The sequence below is a fragment of the Leuciscus leuciscus genome (assembly GCF_965113295.1).
Source record: "Leuciscus leuciscus genome assembly, chromosome: 24".
In the NCBI taxonomy this organism is placed as follows: Eukaryota; Metazoa; Chordata; class Actinopteri; order Cypriniformes; family Leuciscidae; genus Leuciscus; species Leuciscus leuciscus.
The window spans coordinates 29579816-29605781 of NC_138723.1; the positions used below are offsets into that span (position 1 = coordinate 29579816).

General features: G+C 37.7%; 1 protein-coding gene and 2 long non-coding RNA genes across 6 annotated transcripts in view; 2 read left to right on the forward strand and 1 right to left on the reverse strand.

Annotated features, from left to right (window-relative positions):
• Positions 1 to 25966, forward strand: part of ttc28 (tetratricopeptide repeat domain 28) — a 327199-nt gene that overhangs the window by 201378 nt on the left and 99855 nt on the right. For all 3 annotated transcript variants that reach the window (XM_082158597.1, XM_082158598.1, XM_082158599.1), the window contains 2 exons: positions 3489 to 3761; positions 9059 to 9189. In XM_082158597.1, coding sequence (XP_082014723.1) covers positions 3489 to 3761; positions 9059 to 9189 — 404 coding nt within the window. The remainder of the gene's footprint in view (positions 1 to 3488; positions 3762 to 9058; positions 9190 to 25966) is intronic.
• The window catches only part of LOC309489831, a 252961-nt gene that overhangs the window by 136933 nt on the left and 90062 nt on the right, over positions 1 to 25966 (reverse strand). The gene's annotated exons all lie outside the window — the stretch shown is intronic.
• On the forward strand, positions 18840 to 23162 carry LOC309489823. Of its 2 annotated transcripts, XR_014202520.1 has the most exons (4): positions 18840 to 19552; positions 19701 to 21507; positions 21544 to 22856; positions 23064 to 23162. It is a non-coding gene; the product is annotated as an uncharacterized lncRNA (long non-coding RNA). The 2 variants fall into 2 exon arrangements; XR_014202521.1 differs by lacking the exon at positions 23064 to 23162 and having other exon boundaries at positions 18840 to 19556; positions 21544 to 21999.

The following is a 25966-nucleotide window of genomic DNA, read 5'->3' on the forward strand; positions in this document are numbered from 1 at the left end:
TACCTGAAACCTCTATTCCTGAGCTACAGGGAATACTAGAACTCCTCCGGATGCACAGCGCATTACAGATATGGAAATCCACACGGCTTAGTTGAGGAATGGTAATGTAAATAGACTAAAAGAAAGTAAACACAATGAAATGCAAGTGGGTGTTGTTGTCAGTCTCTGTTATTATTTCTTTATTTAGCTGCTTCCCACGAGACGCCAGACAGACATGTCAAAGCTTCTGTTTCACATGGCAAAGCCTCTCGACAGAGAGAAAGAGAAAAGCATGGAGACGGAAGGAAAGATAGGCACCCAGAGGCTCATCATTAATAAGCACTTCTGCGCTCTTGTTTATCATGCCCATGTCTGCTGTTAACTAGATTCACACACACTCTCACTTCCGTCCCCAAGCCAGAGAGTTTCTCCCCATTCAGATTCATGCAACTTGTAAAAGTGTCAGGCTGAACGCAATTACGCGATGTGAATGCGTACAACAAACCCACCGACTGTTTGCAGCCGCTGGCAGAGGACGTCCATGCCCGTCGGCGACACGACACGAGGGAATTAAACCTGTGTCTTCTTACTGTGCGGAGATTCACTCATGCTGATTTAGACTAGATCGGGTCTATCGTGTGAAATATAATACAGCTAATCATAATCTAATGATACCCATATGCTACCGTTTGGTGGTCAGTTATGAAATTAATGCTTTTTATTCAGTATGCATGCATTAAATTGATCAAAAGTGAGAGGAAAGACATTTGTACCATTGCACAAGCTTTCAAGTTGTCGTAGATTTTTCCCTAAACCTAACTATCTGGGTTGTCTCCAATCAACATTCCCTAACGTCTCCAATTGACGCTTAATAAATAGTCTACCTAACTAACTTGCTTCCCTAACTAGCTTTCTTCCTGCGCAGGAATAATCGACAAACAGACCTTAGCTAATGTCCTCTAAATGCTTTAATCACGGCCGGAGGAACTCTCGAGCAGTTCTCAGAGAATCTCTCCCAAGAAGAAGCAAGGCCGGAGGATCTCAGACAAATTCCATTGAGAATCCCACCAGCTAACACGAATACAACAGTTTTTATAAAATAAGGAGGTATGGCAAAAATGTCATGCTGCATTACATAATTTCCCCACAATTTGATTGGTTTTCATAGAAAAACCCTTCTGTTTCCAGGTAAAGCAAACTTTGTTTTAATGATTGGTTCAAAGGTTCAAATTTAGTCATCTGTCTGGTTTCAATTCCCAAATATGTTATTTTTACACTCACACAACCAAAGTCAAAGGGGTATGGCAACACAACATACAACATTCAAAAAACACAGGACAGAACATTTTAGTACATTGTGTTTCTCAGTGTTATAATGTTAGGCCTGAAAAGGTAATAACGTTGGATGTTAGAGACATGGTTAGTTTGATGTACAGTTTAATATTTGATCTATTAAAAATCCACCACAAAGTAAATGCTATTCTTTAGAACTTTCTATTTATCAAAGAATCCTGAACAAAAATGTATCACAGTTTCCACAGAAATATGAAGCAGGACAAATGATTTCAACATTGATAATAATCATAAATGTTTCTTGAGCATCAAATCATCATATAAGAGTGATTTCTGAAGGATCATGTGACACTGAAGACTGGAGTAATGATGCTGAAAATTCAGCTTTGATCACAGGAATAAATTACATTTTACTATATATTCATAACTATTTTCAATTGTAATAATATTTCACTATTTTTACTTTATTTTGGATCAAGATGGATGGATTACAGATAGATTCATTGTGGCCAATTTCAGAATCAAGAATACATCACTGTAAAACCGTGAGGTAAAAAGGTGCTAGTTGTGATCCTGGATGCTGATTGGTCAGGATCTGAGATGACAGTACACACACGTGCACCTGAGATGAAACATGCTGAATTGGCTTTCAAACACACCCAGAAGGACAGTAAGAAATATACTTCACAGATACAGTGCAGAGAAACGAGGGAAGGGCAGATAAAAATGGATCTTTGGAGGTCCCGCGGGGCAGCGGGTGACACTCGACTGTGGCCCGTGCTGATTTATGACAGTGTGTGCGTTTCACTCTTTAACTGTGTCTCCTTCCTCCTCCAGCGGTCACCTCTACACATATGGTGTGTTCCTAACCTGATCGCTAAATCTTTCCGCATAGTAACACGTGGGGTTATTTTACGGATAAGCATTTCTAAGGTGAACACATTACGGGGTAACTTCTACAAGAAGTGTGTTGAGTGTGCGGAGACGACACATATGAATAATCACCTCAGCGTGTGCAAACAAAAGCTGTTTCACACAGCACTCTGTTTGCTGTACAGTCATTTGTAATACGTTTGTACGGTAAAAGAGCTTGTTTTTAACATGCTGAATTACGTTTTGTTGTTTGATGTTGTTATGATGTATAAATCAACTGAATACAAATATATTATACACATTCAATACAAATTTAGTAAACAAATGAGAACAAAATAAGCTCTTGCCACATAATGAAGTGCTGCTTCAAAAATGTGCATGCTAGCTTGATCAGATTTAGCAACAAAAACAGCTAAAAAAAAAATCATATTAGTGAGAAAATGGCCCCAATTCTGTCAGATTTACCATCAGAATGGCCTAATTTTGTCTAACTTTCTGATTACTAAAATTAGACTGTTTTCAATCACTAAATCTGTCGCAATTAGGTTGTTTTGTAGCCCGGATTTAGTCATATTTAGCCTTAAACTGTCTAATTTGGTTAGATTTAGCTAAATAAAACAAACTAAAAAACAGCCTAGTTATATCAGATGTTTGGGTTTAATATTTGTCTGATTTACCAAACAAACTGTCTGATGTTGTTAGATTTAGCATAAAAACAGCCGATTTTTGTCCAAATTGGTCATAAACTGACTAATTTTGTCTGATTTGTCAACAAAAACTGTCTAATTTAGTCAGATTTAGCAAAAAAAGTAAATTGCTTAGCTGTCAAATTTGGTCTAATTTTGTCTGATTTAGTCAAAAAACAACATAGTTGTTTCAAATTGTCCCATTTACCAACAAAAACTGTCTAATTATGTCAGCTTTAGTAAAAAATAAATAAAACACAGTCCAGTTTTGTCTGATTTTGTCTGATTTGCCAACAAAAACTTTCAAATTTTGTATGATTTAGTCAAAAATCCACCTAGTTGTTTCGGATATGGTCTAATTTTGTCTAATTTACCAACAAAAACTGTCTAATTCTGTCAGCTAAAAAAAAAAAAAAAAAAAAAAAAAACCTGTCCAGTTTTGTCCGATTTGGTCAGAAACTGACTAATTTTGTCTGATTTGTCAACAAAAACGATCTTATTTTGTCTGATTTAGTCAGAAAACAGCCTAGTTGTTTCGGATATGTTCAGAAACTGTCAAATTTCCACCTAATTTGATTAGATTTAGTTCCCTTTCTTGTTTTCAAATGTCTCATGTTTGTACATTTGATGTCTAATCTGTCGCTCTGCTCTCGGCAGAGTCCCTGGAGCCCACGTACCAGCAGCTGCAGAAGATGAAGCTGGACAAGAGCCCGTTTGTGGTGGTGTCCGTGATTGGTCAAGAGCTCCTGACCGGCTCTCATCACGGGGCCTCAGTGGTGGTTCTGGAGGCGGCGCTGAAGATCGGGACCTGCAGCCTCAAGCTGCGCGGCTCCGTGTTCTCGGCCCTCAGCAGCGCTTACTGGTCCCTGGGAAACACGGAGAAGAGCACCGCATACATGCAGCAGGACCTGGAGGTGGCCAAAACTTTAGGTGTGTACCTGGAGTAAACCTTCAACTTCAACTTATATTTCAGCTTGTTTATGAGCCAGACAAATTTTTATTTGTGCATCTCCCACATGTTGGTACGTTTCAGTTTTCTGAAATGATTTTGTTTGTTTTATACATATATTTTTCATGAATACTCTTAAATTTAAAGGATTTGTTTATTAAAGTTTAATAATCTAATATTTATATTATATCAATATACACTTTACCGTTCAAAAGTGTAGGGTCAGTACGATTGTTTTGTTGTTAAGAGAAATCAACATTTTTATCAAACGAGGACACATTAAAATTGATCAAAAGTGACAGTAAAGATATTTATTTATTTAATTATTTATTTCAAATGCTGTTCTTTTGAACTTTCTATTAAAGAATCCTGAAAAAATGGTCACAGTTTCCTCAAAAAAAAACTTTTTTCAACATTAATAATCAGAAATGTTTCTTGAGCAGCAAATCATCATATTAGAATGATTTCTGAAGGGTCATGTGACACCTGAAGACTGGAGTAATAATGCTTTGATCACAGGAATAAACACAATCCAACAGTCTCCATTGACTTTGCATTGCGAGAGGCTGCCTCCTTCTCATTTCTGACTTATAACAAAAAACAAAACAATGTCGAAAAGCTGCTGTGTGACAAGGTGTACAGCAAACAAGCTAAATAACCCAGAAATACATTTGTATAAGCTGTCGACCCCAAAAAACGATTGTTTCAGGACATAAAAGTGGATCAATTGAGACAGAGCGCAACTAGTTCTCTAGAAATTGACATTTGGATATTTGGATATACTTACCAGTGACAAAATGTTTACTGCACACGTAGACATACTGAGTGTCAGGATCCCACAATTTACCCATTCTTCCTGCTGATGCTTCCCGTCTTATTGCCTGTATCCACTTTTGTCTCCTTTTGTCTCCTTTTACGGTTCGGAAGCTTATAAAAACTTATTTCTGGGTTATTTAGCTTGTTTGCTGTACACCTTGTCACACAGCAGCTTTTAGGCGTTTTTCTGTCTTTTGTTATAAGTCATAAATGACAAGGAGGGCAGCCTCTCACAATGGAGACGGTTGGATTGTTTCCCCCCCGGTGGGCGTGGTCTTCAGATTATGACACGTTGCGCTCTGTCTCTATACGTGACTTTCACGTTTCCATGGTAACCAGTCACTCGTGCGTCACGACACGCCCATGCTCGCGCCCGCGCTGTATCCTTCATTTACATAGAGGTCGCAATGAGTTCAGAACGGCAAAAAACTCTTCCCTCCTTTTTCACGAAAAAGTCAAGCACTGTAAGTTGTCATGTGGTGTCCGAATTGTGTTGCACAATGATAAATAACTCCTATTTCTCGAGTTTAATAATTAACAAGTTTTGTTGGAAATTGAAAATATTCACCACCCGCACAAACATGCGCTTATTTTCAGTCTTTTTTATTCATAATGTCTTTTATTTTCAGAGATATGTTATCAAAGCCCTTCAAATTAGAATAAAGATGGTGATTGTTAATGCTGAATTTGGATTTTCATGCATTAACAGCCACTATATCTGCTTGAATCAGGCAGCGTTGTAACACGTGTTCATGATGTTTACCATATATAATTCGGGAACACTTTACAATTAGATGAAAAGGTTTGTAGACAAACTTTAAGTTGTCTTGGAAAAGCCTGACCAGAAAGTTTGAAGTAGTTTTAAAAGCTTGAAGTTTGACGTAGCCTACACAAAAAAACAATTTGAAATATGTAAACAATATAGTACAATATACAATATGTGCAGTATAAAGTACTGCTTTATACTTTCTTTCTTTCTTTCTTTCTTTCTTTCTTTCTTTCTTTCTTTCTTTCTTTCTTTCTTTCTTTCTTTCTTTCTTTCTTTCTTTCTTTCTTTCTTTCTTTCTTTCTTTTTGAAATTGATACACGATGCAAGATCAACTTCTCTTGCAAAATAACATTTGCTTCTGAGAGGTTTTTGAGCCGCTTATAAGCCAAAAACACACCGTCAAATTGTGCAAACCCAAAGTCTCTTGAAACACAAAAATTGTGTAGGATTTACTTTGAACCTGTTTTTTTTTTTTTTTTTTTTTTTACTCAGAAATTGCTAGTAAATTTCACAAAAAGTAACATTGAAGTAACATTGAATTAAATGTGAAATTTAGAAAGACTGAAATAGTATTATATGGTTAAACATACTCCATTAATCCTTTCTTTCTTTCTTTCTTTCTTTCTTTCTTTCTTTCTTTCTTTCTTTCTTTCTTTCTTTCTTTCTTTCTTTCTTTCTTTCTTTCAACATAAATAAATAGCATATTAAGCCAATTAAGCAAAAACCTGTCAACAAAGGTCTGCAAAAAAAAAAAAAAACTGGTATAACGCTTGACATTCTGTCCCCCTCACTTCTGAAATGACGGCTACACCCCTGTATACTGTAGGTTGGACCAACATGACGATGAGTAAATGATGATTTTGGGGTGAACTGTGTCTTTAATTGGGCTTATTTCGCATATTCATGAGATCACGTCCTGTTCTTGAGAAATCAGTGTATTTCTGTGATCTGCACTGCGAGAACATCCGGTGATGGACGTGACCTTGTACACGAAAAGCTTTGGTACGTTCTCACAAGGTTAATTATCTTGACCTGACCGAGCTCACGCTGATAAGGTCTCTCAGTAATTAGGCTTCATGGGACTTTTTAATTAAAAGTCTCTGTGCCTTTTTTCCCCAAAATGCGACTAGTTTTTGTGTTGTTAGCACAGGAACAGTGTAAATATGGTGAAGTTTACACCTAACAATGAGATCTTAGATATTCTCCTCACAGCTCCTGAATGCCGGAGGTTTTTAAGGCATGAAAGCCTTTCAGAGTGGAGCGTTTCTCACCCTGTCTCCTCGCTGTCTCACTATCATGACGCTCCTGAACTGTGGATGTTTGTGTTGGAGGTTCAGCTCGCACTTTTAACACATTAGTACACAGCTGACGTCTCGGCTCGCGCTCTCGCTCTCGCTCTCGCTCTCTCTCTCGTCTCCTCTCGTCGGAGCGGCTGATTGCGTTCGCACTCAGAATGAAAGTCTGATAGGAACATCTGCAGATGTTGCAGGTGCTCGGCCGCCATGATGTAATCCTGAGCATTCACCAGTCAGGAACGGTCAGATTTGGTCTGTTTTACCAACAAATATCTGTCTAATTTGGTCAGAAAACACTAAAAAACAGTCCAGCTTTGTCCAGTTTAGCCAGAAAGGGTCGAATTTTGTGAGAAAATGACCCCAGAAATCTCAGGAGTTTTCAGAGAGACCAAAGTCTGCAATAAATTGTCTTAATTGGAGCTCAAACTTCTGCCAAGACCAAACAAGCTGAGCTGTTCTGAGCAATTAACCTCTCTGCGTCTATTTTTATTTCTCCAGAAGCATTTCATCAGGACACGAAATTGATACGCAATGCAAGATCAACTTCTCTTGCAAAATAACATTTGATTCTGAGAGGTTTTTGAGCCTAGCCTAGAAATCTAGACGCACCCTAGCGGCAGCAAAATGTATTTTGCAGCCAGGGTGGTCTAGCAACTCTTCATTGACTTTCGTGCTGGAAAAACCTAAATTAGGTCAGGCCAATCACGTCGTGTATAGAGTAGGCGGGGCGGGCTTAACATAATGACGACGGTTCCCTGCTACTTGAAAACAAAGAAGAGCTGCTGCTGGAAAACAGTCTTTCGAATCGGCTTTGGCCGCGACTCTGGAGGACTTGGAGTTAAGTTTTTCTTTGAGAAAAGAGCAAAGAACGGCACTTAAGATATTCTTAAAAAAGGAAGATGTGTTCGTAGTTTTGCCGGCCAGATTCAAAAGTTGAATCTATCGACTAACGTTAGCGCCGCTGTTGGGAAAACGCTCTGGTTGGTTGAAGCGCTGTCCTATTGCGTGCAGAGGGAATTTGAAAGACAGCCGTTTATCCCGGCCCTCGGATTGAGCCGTGTCTATGGTGAGTTGCCAGACCTAACATCTTGATGTGGGTCTGGCTTGTCAAGCTATTTTGAGCCGCTTATAAGCCAAAAACACACCGTCAAACTGTGAAAGGCCAAAGTCTTTGAAACCCAAAAATTGTGTAGGATTTACTTTGAAACAGTTTTTTTTTTTTTTTTTTTTACTCAGAAATTGCTAGTAAATTTCACAAAAAGTAACATTGAAGTAACATTGAATTAAATGTGAAATTTAGAAAGACTGAAATAGTATTCTATGGTTAAACGAACTCCATTAATCCTTGTTTTATTTACAACTTTGAAAAATCTATTTTTTTTTATTTTTTTTTCAGTACTAGCTGGTTTCTGCAACTCAGTATCTGGTTTGTTTCTGGTCTGGTAGTCAACATAAACTAGCAGACCAAAAATAAACCAGATACTGAGTTGCAAAAACCAGCTAGTACTGTAAAAAAAAAAAAAAAAAAGAAGAAAAAAAAGATTTTTCAAAGTTGTAAGTAACAAAAACAATCAGCTATTGAAGCAAAACTTTAATAATCATAATAATTTGTATTTATATAGTGGCTTTCCAACACCCAAGGTCTCTTTACACAGATAGGTTAAGGAACAAACAAACATCAACATCAAAACACAATACACACACACACACACACACACACACACACACACACACACACACACACACACACACACACACACACACACACACACCAACGGCAGAGAGTAATATACAGAAGTCACTTACAAAGTTAGATAATAGATACAAAACAAAGAGGGATTCAAACAAATAACATATCCATAATAAGGAAGCTTTTACAGACTGAGAGCTGAAGAGTAATATTCAGAGAAAAAAACGTGTCGACAACTAACAATGAGCAATACATTTGTTACAGTAATATACATTTTTATTAATGTTAGTTAATAAAAATCCAGCTGTTCATTGTGTGTTCATGCTATTAGTGCAGTAACTAATATTAACAAATACAAACTTTGATTTTAATAATGTATTAGTAAATGTTGAATTTAACATTAACAAGATTAATAAATGCTGTAGTAGTATTGTTCATTCTTAGTTCATGTTAACTAAGGTATTTATCTAATGTTAACTAATGAACCATATTGTAAAGTGTGACCGAAACGTGTTTTTAAGAGGTTTTTGATGGAGAGAACTTGACCAGTTGCTGTTTTCCTGTCATTCCTGAAGCCTGAACACCTTTTCCTCGGATGCTTTGGTGTGTGTAAAGCCTGTGAACACCTCTTCCTCAGATGCTCTGTTGTGGTGTTGGTGTGTGTGTGTGTGTGAAAGCTTGTTGTAACCCAGCTCTGGTTTCTCTCAGGTGACCAGACGGGCGAATGTCGCGCTCACGGAAACCTGGGGTCGGCCTTCTTCTCCAAGGGGAATTACCGTGAGGCCTTGAGCAACCACAGACACCAGCTCGTCCTGGCCATGAAGCTCAAGGACAGAGAGGTACGCGTGTGTGTGTGTGTGTGTGTGTGTGTGTGTGTGTGTGGCCGTATCTTCACCCCGAACAGAAATAAAGTGTGCAGGATGGTTTTATCAGGTCCCGGGACGTGACGAATGTTTTAGTCAGAGCTGCGGTTCAGACTCACCAGTCTCTGTCAGGTTTGTGGACGCTCACGTCTCGCTTCTGTCTCCTTCAGCTCCACATCTGTACTCTCTCTCTGATGCAGCGTCGAGAAAACACTCCCAAACTACTGTCCTGCCTCGAGAAAACATCACTGGGTCATACTTCTGAAATCATAGTTCAATTAAATATAAATTATATGTTGCATATAAAAGTAACATTTATTTGTTTGTTTAATTTTTTTCGAATTGTGACGGTTCATTTTTATTTTTTTATTTTTTTACAGTTGTTGTTTTTTGTAATTTTCATTATTCTCATTCATGATTTTTATAGTAATTTGTAACAACATTTTTAGTAAAATTCAATAATAATTAATAAAAACAAAATATTGATAATAATGTAGAATATGAATAATAATAAAGTAAAATATAACTTTGCTATAGTATTAATATAGTACAATTTTGTTTATTGTTTATTGGCATTGACTGTTAATTTATTTTTTACATTTTTTTTATTTACAGTTGTTGTTGTTTTTGTAATTTCAATTATTCTCATTTATGATTCCTATTATATTAATTTGTAACACAATTTGTAATAAAATTCAATAATAATTAATAAAACAAATTATAAATAATAATAATATGAAGAATAATATAGTAAAATATAATTTTACTATAGTATTAAAACATTTGATTTGTTTTTTTTATTTATTTGTTACATTTCCATTATTCTCATTGATGATTCTTATTATATTAATTTGTAACACAATTTGTAATAAAATTCAATTATAATTATAAAAAAATAAATAAAAAAGAATAATAATATGAAGAAAAATATAGTAAAATATAATTATAAACTAAAAATATTTTCCCCCACATTACAGTAAAAATAATTATATATTTTAACTACTGTAATGAGAATTTGCGTGAAATTGTGCAGAATTGTAATGTTAAATTATAAAAATAGATATAAATAAATAAATAAATAAATAAATAATGTCATTTTCTGTAAAGAGAAAGATATTTCTTCGTATTACAGTAATGCAATTGGAATAAAAATGTGCTTGATTGTCATGGTTAAAAAATTTGAATGGTCCAAAAAATAGACTATACTATATATGATGCTATATATAATATCTCTGTTTGTCTTGAGGTGAAATATGACCCAGTGATGTTTTTGACAGGCTTCAGGAGATTCACTCGGTCTTATCAGCTAATGCCTTCTCATCATCATCTGATTCATATCCCTTTATGAAATGGAGTGTACGAGGAGATTGTGTGTGTGTGTGTGTGTGTGTGTGTGTGTGTGTGTGTGTGTGTGTGTGTGTGTGTGTGTGTGCACAGAAACTCCTCACATCTGTGCTCATTACTCACTGTAGTCTTTGAGGAAGCAGTCGAGGACCTGACCGCATTCCTGCATCCATTAAAACACACTGAATATTCAGTGGGGAATAAAGCAGGACTGGATTTGATCCATCGGAATTTGATTTGATTTTGAAAAGTAGGTTGTGATATTATTGGTTAATATTATTTTCTCTGCCCGCACGACCTTGACTATATCAGCAGAAAAGAAATGCTGTTGAAGAGGTATGATAAAATGAATATATATATTAGATTTAGATGACATAAATCATTCACAATAAGATCTGAAACATGTTTAAGGCCAGAATCTGATAATGACCACAATAAATCTGAAAGGGCTTTGTTGTTTGTTTGTTTGTTTTTTGTAATATCCATTGAGCTCAATAGTGATTATTATTACATGAGTAAATAAATTTGTAATGAAATTCAGTAATGAATAATAAATAAAAAAAAGTTCTAAAACATAATATGATGGATAATATAATACAATATTCTTTCATACTACAGTAAAAAATAATTATATATTTTTTTTTATTATGGTAATGAGAATTTGGAGGAAATTGTCTATAATTGTATCTTAAATAATAAAAATAAATAAAAATAAAAATGTAATTTTCTCTTATTTCAGTAATGAAAAATAGTGTTTTCTTTTTTTTTACAGTAATGCAAATTTGTATAAAAATGTGCTTAATTGTCACAAAAATGAAGTTGCTATGCAAAAAAATATATATTAATAAGTCCTAAAAAAGACTTTGCTATTTTCGTTATGCTATAATCTCTTTCTTGACAGACTTCTGTTTCCCCAACACAATGAATCTGAAATATTGTATATTTATTTATTTGGTAATTTCCATTATTCTCAGTGATGATTTCATATTGACTTTACTGCACAAAAATCTTCTTTGCAAGTACGTGAATGCAAATGCTTCTCCGGCGCAAACTCGTCTCACAAATTTTTAGCCAAAGAAATGTTGAATATATCCAGTGAAATTTATATTAACGAAAGCGATTTCAGTGGCATTTCCGTGACCTTTTTAAGATTTGATTAACTTCCGTGACTTTTCCAGGAATGGATATCACACTTAGCCTGATATTTCCAGGTTTTTCAGGACTGTGGGAATCATGTTGATTTAATGCATGGTTGCATTTTGAAATTCACCTGTAATTTGTAATGCAACGCAAATACAGTTGCATCCTCACGACAGCGCAAATGCCCACTATAGTGTGTATTATTATCATAAACGGTCATCTTCGACACTCATTCAGCTCAACAGTTTACAGGGAATCTTACTAAGCAGGTTTTTAAGCTGTTCACACATTTATATCAAGCTTGATGTGAGTAAATGCCACACAATACTGATGTTTGATACCATAAAGCCCCTTTCACACAGCGCTTTGAACCCGGCAAATTGCCGGCAAATTGCCAGAGCGCCTTCTGTGTGAACGCAAACTCGACCCGGGATTTAAGCCGGGATCGATGCCGGGTCGGGACCTAGTAACATTGCCGTGTTCAGTCCCGGAACGCGCGCTGTGTGAACAAAAGCCGTAATAATGCCGTGTCGTAGTGATGACGCTGAAGCCGGGCTCGTTCTCCAGCTGTGAAACGGTATGTAATGCGCAAGTTTATGATCGAATCAGAGAAACAAATGCACAGGCGTGGTTTCTCGAGAGAGAGATCGCAGCTCATAAGCAAACTTAAGACGCTGCTGAGATTACAAGTCACATCGATGTCACGTGTCTTTACGGCATTTTTACGGGTTGTGTGTGAACGCACTCTCTGATTCCGGAAAATCACTGGCAGTGTGAATGAGCCAAAATCAAACGAACCCGGGTCAAATCCCGGGTCACTTTATCCGTGTATTTTCCGGAATCTCTGTGTGAAAGGGGCTTAAGAGTAACACAAAAGCCACATTTCAAAAGTACTTTATGCTCTCAGTGCTTTTGCATCTATCTTTGTGTATTTTAGTATGGTTCTGGCCTAAATGTTACTTGACTAGATGTTAAAGGGGTGGTATAATGCCCTTTTCACAAGATGTAAAATAAGTCTGTGATGTCCCCAGAGTGTGTGTGTGAAGTTTTAGCTCAAAATACCCCACAAATATTGTTATATAGCATGTTAAAATTTTCACTTTTTGAGGGTGAGCAAAAATGCACCGTTTTTGTGTCTGTCCCTTTAAATGCAAATGAGCTGCTGCTCCCGGCACAGGGGGCGGAGCTTCAACAGCTCGTGTTAATTTCCATTTTGTGGTCAAATCTGCAGGAAGTGTGTGTGTTGTTTCTCTCAGGTCAGGCATATCGCGGATGCGTGATTGTAAGACGTGTGTGTTGTTTCTCTCAGGTCAGGCATATCGTGGATGTGTGATTGTAAGACGTGTGTGTTGTTTCTCTCAGGTCAGGCGTATCGCGGTGCGTGATTGTAAGACGTGTGTGTTGATGGATCATCAGGTGTAAGTGAGTCTGTGGTGATGGATTTGGTGGAAGGCGCACTGGCTCCCCCTCTTAAATCTGTTGTCTAATGTAGTGCAGTAAACACTCATGACCATCACACTAATTACTCAAGATCCCCCCTAATCAGCACAAACACACACTAATCTTATCAAGGCTTCGTACATCTCTAGATCATTCTGTCCTGTGGAACTAATTCATAACACTATTTAAGCTCAATATGATGTTTGGATGCGCTTTTGTTAAAGGAATAGTGTTGTTAATAGTATTATATATTGTTAACAAACTCTTTGTTTCTGCCTTAAAGGTACAATATGTAAATTTTTTTGCTTTAAAAATAGCAAAAATCACTATATCTATGTTATATATTTTTTTTAGTTGTGTAACTTACTTACATTATCCCGACTGTTTCCAACAACTTTCAAACCAGGAGAAATTTGTCATTTAATTCGAAGACACGGACCGTTTCTTTATTTCCGCTTTGTCGCCATCAATGGCGTCATATCCGCGTTCTCCCTGGTTTCCGCTCGCACTGCCATAGCAACCAGAGCCCTCTGATAGTAACCAAGGCGACAGACGTGGACAACTGTGTAGTTCGTAATGTCTATTTGCACGCTGTTGTTGTTTCGTTCAAACATTATGGACCATGGCAAGCAGACTTTGGATAAAAAAGGAGAACTAAAACGAGAATCAATATCAGCGCGGTGTTTTCGAGATGCCGAGAGCTCCACGTCCGAGACTTCGACCGCTCCTACATGTACTTTATTAAACAGGTGAGCACATTTACATAAAACTAATCAATGTTATATAGTTCAACAATGATAAAATGTTAGAATATGATCTGTATGTTATTCTAATGTTGATCTAGCTTACTGCTAGTCTCATACAGACAAACTAACACATACATTTCAACACATTCAAATGCAGTTTAAGGCCAATTTATACTTCTGCGTCGAGTGTACGCCGTAGTGTACGTCGTAGGCTACGCACGTAGGCGACGCCGTCGTGAGCATTTATACTTCTGCGAATGTCTGTGTTGCTCTGCAGTTACACCGCCGAAACGCTAGTTGGCGCGGGTGGGTTTTAATGTTCCAGTTCCACTGTGTTTACATTATCGCGGCTGTTTTGAGTTTAGGTTTCTACGAGCAATGGCGACTGAAGGAGTCATACAGATGGCTGTATTTCCGCACTTCTTCAAGCAATCTCTCTGTCACTTGGTCTATTTCCATGGCTCTTCACTGATCTTCGGAATTTAAAAATGGCGGGCGGGCGGTGCAGAGTGCAGAAGATCATTCCGGAAATGGGTAGGAGGAAACGCGATGCTATCCAGCCGACCAATCACAGATCTTGCGGTCCGCGTCGCCGCGACGCGTAGTTACATTTTTGAGGAGGTGCGCGTCAGGGTACGGCGAAGGGTACGACGTATGGTACACGTCAATGCGTATGCTACGCCGTACCTTCTACGCGCACCCGACGCAGAAGTATAAATTGGCAAACTAACACATACATTTCAACACATTCAAATGCAGTTTAGTGTGATAGTGTAATGTTAGACCAAGTGAAACAGCGCTGCGTTACCTCACAAGTTTAATTTGTCTAATAAACTGACCTGTGACTAGTAATTTTGCGTGTAGTTCGGTAGAATGAAATGTCCATATTCCTTTTATATCCACGGGACTCGCGTCGCGTGTGGAGCTGATAGCTGTCTCTTAGCAATCCCGAACTGCTTCATATCACAGTCATGATAAAAACATAGATGTATTTACTCATCCATATACATTATTAGATCGGTCGGCTTGACGTTGACGACAAGCTCCATAATCTTAGCAAATGTTGCGTCATCAAACTACGCCTTTGTTATTGTAAGAGGTTAGCGACCCCTAGCGGCGGAAAAATTACATATTGTACGTTTAAATTATTACATTGTTTGTTTAAATTAATAGATTTGTAGCTAAATGTGTGATTTATATTTCTGAAATACATAACTTAGAGTTAGACAGTCACCTCTGATAACAGATCACTGTAAATTGTAATGTAGACTCATGCATTTTCTGAAAAGCGCTATACAAATGAATGTGAATTGAATTGAATATATATATATATATATATAGTATATAGTGGAAAACGTCATAAAATGAATTAATCTGACTTACAGTGTACTATATTGTGAGTCTTTGATAGATTTGTGGCCAATATAAAGTCGTTTTCTTCCTTTTCTAAGGTTTAGATTGTGCTTCACTTCTGTTCTCGCATAATATACATTTTGCGACACAATGTTACATCATTTCCATTCTTGTTTCTCACAATAAATCTTTATATCAAGGTCTGAGATGTTTTAATGAAAGGAAAATGTTGAAGGACACAGTCTTATTCTACCCTGATATTCCCATTAGCACTTCTTCGGAGATTGTCTATGTCAGTATCGAGTGAAAAACACTTCAGCACATCATTAAAAGCAACAGAGGAGTGTTAAATTCAGTCATTAATATAGACGGAGGACTTTCAGAGGCTTACCGGCTATATCAGTACAGCATTAGGAATGGAAACGTAAACGTGTGTGACTGCTGGAGAAACATTCCCAGAGTGTTCGCTCCATTACCCTGGAATCCTAACCAATGAGCTCATGTTATTACATATATACATTTTTTTCTCGCCTTGCCTGAGGAAATCTTCCGCTGAGCAGCTTGAGACACGATCCTCCTCTCCTCTGTTCCTCTCGTGCATGTTCAGGTTTTCCAGAGTCTCTCACTGGCAGAATTATCAGTATATGAACTAATATCCAGCAGCACAACTGTTTTCAACACTGATAATATTCAGAATTTTTCTTGAGCAGCAAATCATCATATATGACCCTGGACCACAAAACCAGTGTGGTAGATTTTTCCCTAAACCTAACTATCTGGGTCTCGTCTACAAATCGACGTCCCCATTCAATAATAGTCACCTAACTAACTTGTTCCCCTAAACTAGCTTCCTTCCTAAACTAGCTTCCTTCCTAAACTTGCTTCCTTCCTAAACTAGCTTCCTTCCTAAACTTGCTTCCTTCCTAAACTAGCTTCCTTCCTAAACTTGCTTCCTTCCTAAACTAGCTTCCTTCCTAAACTAGCTTCCTTCCTAAACTTGCTTCCTTCCTAAACTAGCTTCCTTCCTAAACTAGCTTCCTTCCTAAACTAGCTTCCTTCCTAAACTTGCTTCCTTCCTAAACTAGCTTCCTTCCTAAACTAGCTTCCTTCCTAAACTTGCTTCCTTCCTAAACTAGCTTCCTTCCTAAACTAGCTTCCTTCCTAAACTAGCTTCCTTCCTAAACTAGCTTCCTTCCTAAACTTGCTTCCTTCCTAAACTAGCTTCCTTCCTAAACTTGCTTCCTTCCTAAACTAGCTTCCTTCCTAAACTTGCTTCCTTCCTAAACTAGCTTCCTTCCTAAACTTGCTTCCCTCCTAAACTAGCTTCCTTCCTAAACTTGCTTCCTTCCTAAACTAGCTTCCTTCCTAAACTAGCTTCCTGCGCAGGAATAAATCGACAAACAGACCTTAGCAAATGTCCTTTAAATGCTTTAATCACGGCCAGTTCTCAGGGAATCTCTCCCAAGAAGCAAGGCCGGAGGATCTCAGACAAATTCCATTGAGAATCCCACCGTAAAACACGGATACAACAGTTTTTATAGAAGCGAGAAAACAAATAAGACTAATGTGTCACCTTCAATATGATTGGTTCAATTGGTTCAAAAGCCCCAACCTTTTCCCCTCTGTCACTGCCACAAGCAAACTCTGATTTTTTGTGATTACTTATCACAAGGTTTGAGAACTAGTCATCTGTCTAGTTTCACTTCCCTAATTGCTATTTACACACACACACACACACACACACACACACACACACACACTCACACTCACACTCAAAGTAACAAGTTTTCTCCAAACTTGATTAATTAAAATCCATCACACCAGTCACATGGGTAAATTTTTCAAAATTGAGATGTATACACCATCTGAAACCATTTGAACATCTGGAATCTGAGGATGCAAAAAAATTTAAACATTGAGAAAATCTCCTTTAAAGTTGTTCATTTATGTTGGCGATTGTGCAGCATTCACTCACACAAATACATGTTTTATATATTTACGGTAGGAAATTTACAAAATATCTTCATGGAACATGATCTTTACTGAATATCCTCATGATTTTTGGCATAAAAGAAAAATCAATAATTTTGACCCATGCATACAATGTATTGTTGGCTATTGCCACAGATATACCCGTGCGACTCGAGACCAGGGTCACATATTAGCATGATTTCTGAAGGATCATGTGACGCTGAAGACTGGAGTAATAGTTGCATTCTGCTGGATTCGTTCTGTAATACATTATGATGAAGCGCTAAACGCAGTGTGCAATACAGCAAACACACGTCGGCAACAGCTCGCGTTCAGACTGCAGCTGGAAAGACGTCATGATGGATGGCATAACTCATATTCTGCTCTATAACTCATCTCTGTTGTGTCGAGATTTAACGTAAATATAAAAGTGCACAAACTACAATGAAATACCCAGCTCTCTCCTTTCTCTAACACACACACACACAAAGCATATACAGTATAAAAATACCTAGGCTAAATGGCATGCCAAAATGGGAAGTATAAAGTCAGAGCAAAACTGTCTGGCACAATGCAATGCGCTCAACTTGACCTTCCATAGTGTGAAGAATTAAAAAATATTATTTATTTAATTGGACTACCAAAAATGGCAATTTTACACAAAATTGGGTTAAAATGCGAAATAAATATTTTTATTTTCCAAGCCGTTAACTGGACGGTACTCGCATGCAACATCATGAGGTCATGTGACCTGTCTGAATCATTTATTGTTGCGTACTGTTTCACATACTAGCCTATATGTGAAATTATGATTACATAAAATAATGTTCAAAGGTTTCGTGTCGATTTTTGATGTTCTTGCCCATCCAGGCTGCATTTATTTGATCATGAATAAAGTAAAAACAGTAATATTGTGAAATATTATTACAATTTAAAATAACTGTTTTCAATGTGAATATATTTAAAAATGTAATTTATTGCAAAGCTGAATTTTCAGCATCATTACTCCAGCCTTCAGTGTCACATGATCCTTCAGAAATCACTCTAATATGATGATTTGCTGCTCAAGAAATTATGATTAAATATGATAAATGATCATTCTGATTATGATCAATGCTGAAAACAGTTGTGCGGTAAATATCCCATTCACTTTTTCCAAGAAATTGATTTTTAATAATTCTCTATAAACCCTTCAAGAATTCCTGGTGCTGAACCACACTACCCATAATCCACCAATCAGGGGATCATAGCAAACCTACATGAAGCTTTGTGAATGGCGTAATTCAATGTTAACTGAAACTATGAAAAATTGGTTTTGATAATTGAAATAAAGCTGTTAAAAAAATAAAATAATATATATATATATATATAAAATTTGATAAAAAATTACATAAAAATAATTATGACTTTAAAATAAAAATCTGTTTAATTGTATTTAAATAAAACTGCTAAAGCTAAATAGAAAAATAACAAAAGCACTAAAACTTAAAACAAACAAAAAATGAACAGCTGATGCAAAATAATAATAAAATATTTTAATAGTATACAACTAGCATTGACTTAATCAGATTGGTATTATCTTGTATGTTTGTGTATGATAATATATTGCATAATATATAATAATTCTATTTTTGTGGAAACCGTGAAGCTCAGGACTCTTTGATGCATAGAAAGTTCAAATGAACAGCATTTATTTGAAATGGAAGCTTTTATAGCATTATATAAATGTCACTTTTATTCAATTCGATACATCATTGCATGAAAGTATTAATTTCTGGTGAGGTCATCACAGTGTTCACATACTATTTTTGAACATATTGCTGACAGTATTGAGTATAGCACAGTATGCGAGTCCATTCCAGACATAGCTGATGTCTTTTTTCCTCTCTTTCTCCATCTTTCTTCTCATTTCTCTTCCACACACACACACACACACACACACACACACAAACTGTCTCCTTTTGTGATGTTTAAAGTGTTCTGCAATTGTTACTCGCCAGCAGTTCAGCGAGCGCAGCGCAGCGCCGGCGGTTTAATCTCTTTTAGCCAACACATTGTTCTTATATTCATTAAGCAGAGCACTTCAGAATATGACAGCAGTTGTAATTGGTTTGGTTTCATCTTGTTAAAATGCATTCATTATGCGACGGGCCCGTCCTCTTTGTGCGCGGGTAAGGCCACTGTCTGCCTGTCTGTACCGGTGAGTCGCAGTCACTGTCAGACGCTTAATTAAAGCCAGTGCAGAGACGACATGCTCCATTTGAGACCATTTGAGGATTTCCATCTTCCTCACAGGTAGGGATAAATAGCAGACTGTGTGTGTGTGTGTGTGTGTGTGTGTGTGTGTGTGTGTGTGTGTGTGTGTGTGTGTGTGTGTGTGTGTGTGTGTGTGTGTGTGTGTGTGTGTGTGTGTGTGTGTGTGTGTGTGTGTGTGTGTGTGTGTGTGTGTGTGTGTGTGTGTGTGTGTGTGTGTGTGTGTGTGTGTGATCGTAGCACTCAGAATTAGCCCTCGCCAAACACAAAATTGTGGATATAAAACTTAATTTTCTGTTTGGAATTGAAATCTAATGCATGGTTTACTTTCGCACTGTGAGTCTTTCTTTTATTGTTGTTAGAGGTGAATTTTGCATAATTTATTCTGGTACTTTCCCTTTTTGTTACTGCGATGCTGCTTTTAAACTGCTTCTATTGTATTACGTTATTAAGTGCTATAAACAAATAAAGGGGACTTGACTTTTCAATGCTGAAGTCAACATGAAATCAGATGCGTTTCCGTGCACATTCCCGGTGTCGTTGTGAACGATTCAATGGTGCTTCATATTACTGCAGAGAATAAAATATCTAAATATTTAATATTTCATCAAAATGTAATAACTCGCTCCACCTCTTTCCTTTCCTTTTGACATCATCAATCCCTCTTGTATTTTAACCACTTGTCATATAGAGATACTTTTCACCATTTTTTCTTGTTAAATATCCTAAACATACAGTTAAACGGGTCACGAGTGGTTTTTCGTGTTGACTTGGAGTGTAAACGTTGTGGTTCTGTGGCATCTCAAAACAGACGTGTCATCGTCTGGCTTAACCAATAGCGTGAGTTTAAGCCAAACAATGGAATGGTAGGAGTGTTTGGAAAGCCTTTGAGGAAAATATTAGTCATTATTTTTGTAATTTTATTTGGTTCTACTATAGTGGCACAGAAAGAGTTCAACTTTCCGAAGGCAGTTCTTCTCTATATCAGTGTCAGTGTTTCTGAACTCCCTGAAACGCCTCCATTGTAGTCTTGAGTTTCTTCCGGGAACGAACACGTCACAGTATTCCTCATTTAAATAATTAATATGCAGAATAAAGGGGCGGGGCCTGGTTGAGTTAGTTAGTAGTGTGTTAAACTGGCGGTTATGGTAAGGGGCGGGACATTTCCCAAACACACTCGAAGCGCTCGACCAATCACAACACACTGATCCAGCCGACCAATCAGGGCACAGTGTGCTTTTCAGAAGGAGGGGCTTCATAGAGACAGGAACTAAACAGAGCGTTACTGACAGACTGGGAAGAGACGAGCTGCAACAATGGAGAATATGAGGAAAATAATCAACATTCAAGCAGGAAAACCTGTTCTAGTAGAGTCTGAAAACAACATCAAGAGTTTGAAAAAGGGCTTAATAGTTCAACTTTAAATCACAAAAATCTGAGCTGTTATTATTGAAAGTAGTGAAAGAAAATTGACTGATAGAATCTCCTTGCTTCCTGGCCATAAAAATGAACATTTGAGGAGTAAAATGACAATGGATTTTTGTCTTTTTGAAATTGTGCACAACGCAATTTTATAGCAGATCAATTATATGTGGCCAAATTCAGGAGCCATTGACAGGTCCAGAGCCCATATGTGTGTGTGGAGGATATTGAGGTTTGATTAGGTCTGCTGCTGAATTGTGATCCGGATCAAATATTGCGTGCCATAATGACTTTTTGAGTGTTATTGAGAGATTAAAGAGATTCCAGGAAGATGAAGACGGATCGGGAAATCCCTCCATCCTGTTTCCTCTTCCTGTCACAACCTTTGCCTGAAGCACCTGCCATTTAGATTTTATTGCACAATATAGACTTCGTAAAGTCTGTTTACTCAGCGAGTGTGTGTGTGTGTGTGTGTGTGTTTTAAAGGTCATTAGGAGCTGTGATGCTGTATATTTGCCTCAGGCAGGATTCCTCTGGTTATGGAGGAAACACACCTCAGGCAAGGCAGAGATCAGTGGTGCTCTCACAGACCCTTAAGTGTGTGTGTGTGTGTGTGTGTGTGTGTGTGTGTGTGTGTGTGTGTGTGTGTGTGTGTGTGTAGTTTTATTGGTCTATATGTGCGTTTATGTGCATACAACTCTGTTTTCTGCATACACATGCTGTATATAAAGCGTGTGCATGTATGCTGTACATGTGGCTGTTAAAATTATCGCCTCGCCAGAAGAACAAATGCACTATTGTCAGAGATGAATAGCTTTGCTGATATTGACTTTTTTTTTGCTCCTCTTTAATGGAGTCTCCTGCATCTCTTATATTTTACTATATATTTTTATTAATAATGTGTTTATATATTATACAATGTGTTTCATCCACTTTACATTATTAATCAATATTAATGGATGGCTCGATGTACTAAAGTAACTCAAATAAAAATTTATAAAAACGATATCGCCATTGTCAAAATGACAAAAAAATACAGCGATAATAAAGGTGAATTTTGAAATAGTGTGTCGGGCAAAACAACAGTGGTAACACTTTATAATAAGGTTTCATTAGTTAGTGTATTAACTAACATGAACTAACAATTATCAATACATTTGTTACTAATATTAGCTAATAAAAATACAGCTGTTCATTGTTTGTTCATGTTAACAAATACAACCTTTGATTTCAGTAATGTATTATTTTAATATGAGATAATGTTTAAATTATGTTAAATTAATTTTAACTAAGATTAATAAATGCTATAGAAGTTTTGTTCATTGTTAGTTCATGTTAACTAATGAACCTGATTGTAAAGTGCTACAACAACATTATTAATTTCCAGTGTGCACTAGCAGACTTTATTACACTCTATAAACCTGAAATGTATCCTGGAATAATATCCAATCGATTCGTCCAGAATGCATGTGTGTGAGTGTATGGTCAGCGTCATTACTGCGCTCATACGAGCCCGTCAGATCGGCGGCGCCGCAGAGCCGTGACCCGCGGTGTGGTCGCGCTGTAATGAGCCGTGGTCGTTTGAGTAACTGACCCTCTAACACACGCCAGCGCTGGGATACGGCGAGCGGAGAGCCGTCCGCCTGGAGTGACCGAGCGCACAGTCATTTAAAGGCCTGGAATTGCATCCTGCACCGAGGTCGATCGATGGCACGCCTGTCAGAAAGATGAATGGGAGCTTTAGGAACTCCATTTTAATGAAGGCAGAGAGAGAGAGAGAGAGCGACGCTTGTGTAGTCGTGTGTGTGTGTGTGTGTGTGTGTGTGTGTGTGCTGTGTAAAGATACTCCTGTAGCACACACTCTGTAGGTGTCCATGGCAGAAGAGGTCGAGAGAGAGAGAGAGAAAGAGCGAGAGAGCGACGCTCGTGTAGTCGTGTGTGTGTGTGTGTGTGTGTGTGTGTGTGTGTGTGTGTGTGTGTGTGTGTGTGTGTGTGTGTGTGTGTGTGTGTGTGTGTGTGTGTGTGTGTGTGTGTGTGTGTGTGTGTGTGCGTGTGTGTGTGTGTGCTGTGTAAAGATACTCCTGTAGCACACACTCTGTAGGTGTCCATGGCAGAAGAGGTCGAGAGAGAGACGCTCGTGTGTGTGTGTGTGTGTGTGTGTGTGTGTGTGTGTGTGTAAAGGTGTCCATGGCAGAAGAGCTGCTCCTGAACTGATAGAGACCTGTCCTCCACCGTCATTCATCACCGATAAACACATCTCTCTCTTCCTCTCAGTGTTCGGCCTCAGTCAGGGTCACTGCAGAGACGGAGAAACATGCTGGATTTCTCTTAAACTAGGAACTGTTGCATCTCACAAAGATTCTCACGAGTAAATTCATATCAAGGTAACGGTCAATCAATCACCTAACTTTTTAAATAGGTAGCATTTTATATATACAGGCCTCTGAAGGACTGGAGTAAGCAGGACACAGCCTCACTCGGTTTGAGGAGCACCGAATGAGTGAATCAAAGGTCCTAACTCGCCCCCTATACCCTTATATAGGGCACAGCCATTTGTAGTGATGTCTGAAACCATAGTGGACGTTATCGAGTGCACTCATTCAATCCCATAATGCACCGCAACAACAAGTGTGCGACTGATGTATGCTTAATGCCTAGAGAATACCCATAATGCACTGTGAGGGTCGTGCCGAAGCTGAATCATACATCCATCCATTTTCCAAACCGCTGGTCCAATGTGGGTACAGCGTAATATCACACAGGTATAAACTCCTCTTTAATTGAATATTAAATAGCTTAATTAAGGTTTATACATAGTTTACCCAACATAGTTCCAGATAAATCTTTTCATTACTACTGGAGTTGCTAAGTATCAAATGATTTCAAAGTCAAAGTCAACTATATTGTCATTATTAAACAGCAAGACCATGAAAAAGCGGCAGGTCTGAATTCACTCACTCGTTTTCATTCACTCCTTCAAGTGGACTATATTATATTAGGGAATATTGAATGAGGGTATATGGAGTCGTTTATTCAATTAATTCATTCAAAAATGCTGATTTGTTCTATGAGGGAGTCATTGAATCGTTTACTCAATAGATTTGTTCATGAACAAAAAACCACCCAAGTTTACTCTATTAGCTGTCTCTGGTAAACAACAGTGCAAACGCTGTAATCATGCCTTCATTATGCCGCTTGCTCCGAGAGGTGTGTGTAGACTGTAGTGTTGTCTTGCGTTCGACTCAACGACGCCCCCTGGAGGCCTGGAGTCACCTTGGGATTGATGAAAGCTACCGCAGGAACAGAGTGACTTATCAGTCAGTCAAAATTTGTAGCTTTTCTCCACCCTGTGATGTGTGATTGCTCCTCAGGAGGAGAGCAGAGAAGAGGGAGGTGATGGATTATATGAGAGTTTCTCCCCAGAGGTCTGCGCTGCACTCTCTCTCTCGCTCGCTCGCTCGCTCACACGTCAATGTCAGAGATCAATAGAGCTGATGTCTGGGTGTGTGTGTGTGTGTGTGTGTGTGTGTGTCACTGCTGAGATGAGTCTAAATAAGTCAAACATTGTTAGGAAGGGGAATCTCACGCCTGGATCATGTTTCATCCTTAAACAGAATACATATATCATGGACAGTAAAGCCTTTTTGTTAGTGACCAAAAGTGTCAGGAAAGGACTCGGAAAATTGACATCTTTACCTTTTTTTTTATAAATATTATAAAAAATGTGTTACTCAACTCTTATTTGTGATGATAACGCAATGAAACATGACAAATTGTGCCGACATCATTTTTGGGCCTGGCTGTCATACAAAGAAATTATGAACACATGCAAAAACAAGAGAGAACCAATGTAATATTAATAATACACTCTAAACAAAAATGGTGCTAAATAGCACTAAAAGTGGTTCATTGGCTTGTAATCATAGGGGAACCACTTTAAGTGCCATATAGCACCTACCTTTGTCAAATGGTGCTATGTAGAACCATAAGAGGTGCCATATAGCACCTTAACCACCCCAAAGAACCGCTAAAGAACCGCTGAAGAACCAAACTGGGCTTAACAGGTTCTTTAAATGGTAGTGGTGCTATATAGCACCTTAACCACCGCAAAGAACCGCTGAAGAACCATTTTTTTTTTGTGTGTAGCATTTAATATTAATAAATGCATAGTAAAACAAAACCTGTAGCTGTAGTTTGCCTCGTTTGCCAAATCATTTTGGCAGATAAATACCTTAACTAAGTCAAGTGTTTTGTTCTTCCCTCATATTTAAAATATAAATATATTTTTTCCTCATATTTTGATGGTTAATTCAAACATTTAGGGCCATTAAAAACAAATATCCCCTCTGGCGAAATTTTTGGCCACTATATAGCTATTTTGTTTTGATTTAAAGGTGAAATACGCCGTGAGGATTGCCAGTGAAACACTGTAGGAACACAGACTTCAGTTAAACTGTTTTTTGTTCTTTTAAGTCGAGATGTCTTTGACAAATGTCTCTGTTTTCAATCAGTCGATCAGGTTGTAAATCTGTTCAAACGGCTTGTTTCAGCAGCGTGTTCATGGCTGATCTGTCTTCTTCTGAGCCTGATCTTTGTCTCTCTCTAGCTCTCTTATATATATATACAGGTATATAAGAGTTCAGATGCAAAAGCCTCTAAGTGCCATCTGACATTTTCTTCTAGAATGGTCATTTTTATCAAGCTCGTATATTTAAGTTCAGTAACTTAACTTAAATGGCAATGAAAATGACCTATTAATTGTCATTTAAGTGAAATTACAGAACTTAAATATACGAGCTTGATAAAAATGACCATTCTAGAAGAACATTTCAGATGGCACTTAGAGGCTTTTGCATCTGAACTCTATATTTTAGTATTTCAACTTAAACCTGTTTTATTTTAGTAATGCTGGGTACACACCAAAAGATAATCGGGCTGATTTTGGGCCGATTTCCCCCCTTCCGACAATCCTAGCTATGTCCCGATTATCTTGATGGTTCAACAGATTATCTTATCATATTTTCCCTTGGTGTGAGGTGTGTTAAGAGTGTCCGAACCTGCTCGGGAGAACGTCGGAGCCGCCC